The sequence below is a fragment of the Ostrinia nubilalis genome, chromosome W, assembly GCF_963855985.1.
Source record: "Ostrinia nubilalis chromosome W, ilOstNubi1.1, whole genome shotgun sequence".
NCBI lineage: Eukaryota > Metazoa > Arthropoda > Insecta > Lepidoptera > Crambidae > Ostrinia > Ostrinia nubilalis.
In genome coordinates this window covers 7,703,623-7,709,018 of record NC_087118.1, presented here as the reverse complement: position 1 = coordinate 7,709,018, position 5,396 = coordinate 7,703,623, and the positions used below count along the sequence as shown (strand labels likewise).

Sequence of the window (5,396 nt, the reverse complement as noted above, 5' to 3'; positions counted from 1 at the left end):
TAAAACTAACTTTCGGAAGCGTAATAATTGCAATCAGGCTGAGTTGCACCATTTTATTTAAACTTTAAAAATCGTCAAAAATCTGTCTCAAACTCCTGGTGTGGACAAACTGGTCATTGTCATAGTTAAGGTCATAGGTAAATTGGTGCAAATCAACCTTAGTCTTATATTTTATATTAAGTAAATCAAGATAATTATCATGTTATCATTTCAAGTTTAATTTAAAACTAACAACGTCAAATATTTTGAAATGTTAAATATACCCACAAAATCATGCAATATTTACTATGTTTTAGTTTAAATCAAATCGTGATTTTGTAATTATATTTAATTTGTCTTCACCGTAGTATATTTTCATACAGGAATTCGCGTCATCGCCCCAGTTTTCGTAAATACCTGAGTGTGCATAAGCATTAGGCCCGGCGTGAACGCAATGCGCAAGCTGTATAAATCGACTGCAGAAAGTGATAATATTTTTTCAATAAATTTCGAATATTATGTTACATAAAAATATATGTTCATGACACAAATATTTTGTATTGAGCGGGAATCGAACATGCAACCTCTGTTATAGCGTACCGAACTACCGGTACGCCACTACTCCATAGGAGCATTGTTTTCTCGGTACGTAACGTTTGCGATGGGCCTAACCTTATTGCTGAATTATCAATATTTTCCCTTTAAATTTGGGGGCTCGCAGTATGAGCTTCATTCTGTATTTCGAAGTGCTTCAGAAGGAGGAACTAGCTCCAGTGACGTCACATCTTGAGTAAATTGTGAGTGTTCAATATGTGAGTATATTTTTTATTTTGACTATTTTTAACTGTGATATGTTTAGATTTGATGGAGAGATTCGTTAGTTTAGTTAATAGTTAGCCAAACATCATGTAAATCATGTTACTTTAAAGTTTAATACATTAGCACTGAAGATTTAAAACTAACTTTAATGTTTTGCAGCGTTTGTCAAAGTATATACATATTTTTGACGCTGACTATAAACTGTTGTTCGTTTACTATTCGTTGCAGAGTGTACTTTCATTGCACAGGATGGAAATTATGTGACTTTGAATTGTCATTATCTTTACAGGTCTGACTCAGAGTTTGAATCCACATTCGGTGGGAGTTCCACCTCCATCATCGCTAACCCTCGTAAACATACGAAGAAGAGGAAGACTGCGCCAACTTCATCAAGGTAAGTAATATAGTATGATCATTTTAATGTAACTAACATAGTATGATATTTTTATTGTAACATAGTATGATTATTTTAATGTAACTACTAAAATTTTTAGGAGTATTTATTATTAAATATTCTGTAGTATTATGTCTACATCTTTACATGCAATTACTTTGCTAAGGCAAAAATGTGTGATCAAAAAATGCAACCTCATAACGCAAGTTTATTAATTTATTTCTTATTAATTTCACAGATCAGACTCTGAGTGTGAAACTGTGCAGCCAGCAGCGCTGAAAAAGAAACCTGTAGCTTCTAGACCTCGGTGAGTATTAATTTGTTAAGCTTTATGCAGATATCATATCTGATGTTTTTCTACAAATGTTGTTTTCGATCTTTTTTATTGCCTAATAAATTATATTTAAACAGAGGACCTAATTAATAGGTATTTTCTACCAGCCAACTTACTAGACACATAATAGAGATAAACTAACTAGGCAGTGCAGTTAATAAGTTAGGTTAGATAGAAATACCGATTTGGAAAATACAAACAATTGATATTTTAATACATGTACACTATTTTAAGTCGTAAATAATGCTTTTAATGTTTTAATTTTCAGAGCTCCAACGAAGAGTTCTACGGATCTGTTCGGGCTACTATCCGACGAAGACGAAAGTGTCGCCATCGAAAACTCTCAACGACTAAAAGTCGGTCGTCAGCAGCTGGACAGCAGCCTGACCTCGAAGGTGGCCAACGGTGTCGTGCGGCGAACGGTTCCGCTCGAGGGCGCTTATTACGTGGAGGTGCGTGTTTACAACACCAGGGACGCGCTCAAGACGCCGCCCGCGGATCGCTACAAGAAGACGCTGCACACGCTGAAGGTTCAGCTTAACACCGAAACATCGCAGTGGCGGGATCTTCAAAAATTTATGAAGACCACGAAGAAATTGTTTGAAGACCGCGAGCCAATATTTTATAATAATAAAATAAACTTTAAATCTTAGTTTTAAGTTAGTTAGTTCTATTCTGAGAATGATTTAAAATAAATAGCATCTAATATATTTTTTGTTGCATTTTCCTATAGGCTTTTAAGTTTAGTCATATATGAACATCAAGAGTTAGACTCTCGTTAATTTTCTGTTAAATCTTAAACCTAAATCTTCTTTTAGAATTTATAAGCCATAGTTTGTTGTATAATTCATAAATTGTGTAATTCCCGTTAACTGTACTACGTTATTGTTTACTAGTAAAATACCTAAAGACGTTATTTCAGCTTAAAGTGTATTGATAACATGCCTTTTTGTACTGCTTGTGGTACCCGCGTGGAAAATACGCATTGGATAGGTCACTTGAGGAGTAATGCGCACAAAAACAAATGTGCGGTTCCGGTAGAAGACGGAGTACTTAAGGTAACCTCTGCATTTAAAGGTCGTATTGCATCATTTAGAATTCCAGCAAATGTGGAACACGAGTCAACTTTACCGGATATATTTTTAAACAGTAAACGTGGAAAATTATGTAGTCTTATCGAAAAGTCGTTAAAAAAATACGTAAGTTTAAAGATAAATATTGAGTATTTTGCTAATTTCATTTTACTAAAAAATGATTCCCAAGACGTTAAATCTTTTGCCACTAAGAATATAACAATACATCGTAACTTTAACTGGAACCAAATATTTGACTCTGTTGTTAATAACTTGTGTAAAAAAGTTGAAGAATTTCAGGACCGTGACAGTGGGTGGGCCTTTCTAAATAACATTTATGTAGAGATTAATATCAATAAATTCGATCCTTTAAGTGGTTCAGGTTCTAGTTATATGGATTTGCCATTATATTTAAAAAAGAAAAAAGCATGCATCAATATCCAAAACAAAGATAGCTTTTGTTTTTTATGGAGCGTTGTCGCAGCCCTGTATCCTGCAAAACGCAACGGAGATCGTCCATCGTCCTATCCTAATTTTCAAGACGTATTGAATATTGATGGTCTAAACTTCCCTGTTACTTTCACAGATATAAGAACATTTGAAAAAAATAATCAAAATATATCCATAAATGTATATTCCTTAAAAAGTAATCGCATTGTGGGTCCAATTTACAGATCTGAGTTTAAAAGAAAAACAAGGATCAATTTATTATTACTTGAAAAGGGAAACAAATCGCACTATGTTTTAATAAAAAATTTGTCACGTCTTGTTCGTACTCAAATAACAAAGCATCATGGCACGATATACTTTTGTGATGATTGTATGCTGTTTTTTTCGTCTGAAGAGAAACTTAATAGTCACACTTGTTGCGGTGTGACTACCGTGCTTCCGGAACATGGTAGTTGTCTTCATTTTAAAAATTTTAATCGGAAACAGGATGTTCCTTTTGTGGTGTACGCCGACTTTGAAACTCTACTTAAACCAATAACGACTTGTGAGCCTGATCCAAATTGTAGTTTTACGTTAAATCGTACACAACACATTCCAGCAGCTTTTGCTTATCGCATTGTTTGCTCATTTGATAGCAAACTTAATCGATTCATTTCGTACCGCGGTCGCGACTGTGTTCAAAAATTTCTCAAATGTCTGTATAGAGACGTAGAAAAAATTTATGAAATTTTAAACGTTGAAGTGCCAATGGTGTTTAACGAAAGTGATGCCAAAATGCATGCCAAAGCTGACGTGTGTCATATTTGCAATAGTCTCCTGCTATTTGACAAAGTAAGAGACCATTGTCACTTGACAGGCTGCTACCGAGGTGCTGCTCACCAGTACTGCAATTTACAGTACAGTCTCCCAAAACTAGTTCCTATTTTTTTTCATAATTTAGCAGGCTATGATTGTCATTTATTCATTAAGGAATTGGCTGATAGTTTGGGTCCTATTAAAGTAATACCTAAGAATAAAGAAAACTATATTTCATTCACAAAATTTTTAAAAATGTCTGATGGGAAATTTGCACAATTAAGATTTGTAGACTCGTTTAAATTTCTAGGCACAAGCTTAGAAAAATTAGCAAACGGTTTAGACAAAGCAGATTTCATTCACTTAAAACAATGTTTTGCTAAAGAAAACGAATTTAAATTAATGACTCGCAAAGGTATTTATCCCTACGACCACATGAAATCTTGGAGATCGTTCTCTGAGAGACAACTTCCTCCCAAAGAAAGCTTCTATAATACTTTAACTGACGAAGGTATCAGCGATGAAGATTACATGCATGCACAAGTGATTTGGGATACTTTTAACATAAGCAATATGGGAGAATATACAGATCTTTATCTCAAAACCGACGTCTATTTACTAACAGACGTCTTTGAAAATTTTAGAGCGGTTTGTAAAAAGCAATATCACTTAGATCCTGCTTTTTACTTAACAGCTCCGAGCTTATCATTTGACGCAATGTTGCTGAAAACAGGAGTAGAGTTAGAGTTATTGTCTGACTTAGAAATTATACGTCTCATACAGAAAGGAATACGGGGTGGAATTTGTTTATGTTCTACTAGACATGCTCAGGCGAATAATATTTACATGGATAATTATGATGAAACTAAAACGGATTCATTTCTCATATATATCGACTGTAATAATCTTTATGGTTATAGTATGTGCCAGTCTTTGCCAGTATCCCATTTCAGATTTTTGAAACAGCACGAAATTGATCAATTACAAATTATGAACGTGCGCGACGATGCGGATTTTGGGTTTATTCTTGAAGTTGATTTATTATATCCGGAAGAATTGCATTGTATTCACAACGATTATCCATTTTGCGCGGAGAAATTCATACCTCCGGGAGGTAAAACTTCTAAATTAGTACCAAACTTATATTCAAAATACCAATATGTGATTCACTACGTTCATTTAAAGACTTGTTTAAACCATGGTCTAATTTTACAAAAAATTCATCGAGTTGTGACTTTTAAACAAAGCAAATTTTTAGCGCAATATATAAATCTTAACACAGAACTGAGAAAGAAAGCAGTAACACCATTCCAACAAGATTTATTCAAACTTATGAATAATTCTGTTTTTGGGAAAACATTAGAAGACACTGAACGTAGAGTAGACATCAAATTAGTCAATCAGTGGCAGGACGATACCAATCGAACAAACCGGTCTCTCTCTGCTGCAAAGTTAATTTCTCGACCAAACTTCCATAGCGCCACCATTTTCTCCGAAAACTTAGTGGCTATTCAAATGAAACCGGAAAGAATTATATTAGATAAACCAATTT

At 34.1% G+C, this 5,396-nt stretch overlaps 1 protein-coding gene across 1 annotated transcript; it reads left to right on the top strand.

Moving 5' to 3' along the window:
* The first annotated feature begins 250 nt into the window (after positions 1-250).
* Positions 251-4,106, top strand: LOC135086445 (uncharacterized). The gene is made up of 4 exons (XM_063981167.1): positions 251-791; positions 1,088-1,192; positions 1,431-1,499; positions 1,795-4,106. Coding segments are annotated over exons 1-4 (561 nt in total). The 5' UTR covers positions 251-789; the 3' UTR covers positions 2,180-4,106.
* Positions 4,107-5,396: the final 1,290 nt, after the last annotated feature.

Bases quoted from the DNA above. Each gene is read 5' to 3' on its own strand.
- LOC135086445 (XM_063981167.1), top strand. The intron at 1,193-1,430 runs GTAAGTAATATA...TTAATTTCACAG, and splicing joins ACTGCGCCAACTTCATCAAG to ATCAGACTCTGAGTGTGAAA. The intron at 1,500-1,794 runs GTGAGTATTAAT...TTTAATTTTCAG, and splicing joins CCTGTAGCTTCTAGACCTCG to AGCTCCAACGAAGAGTTCTA.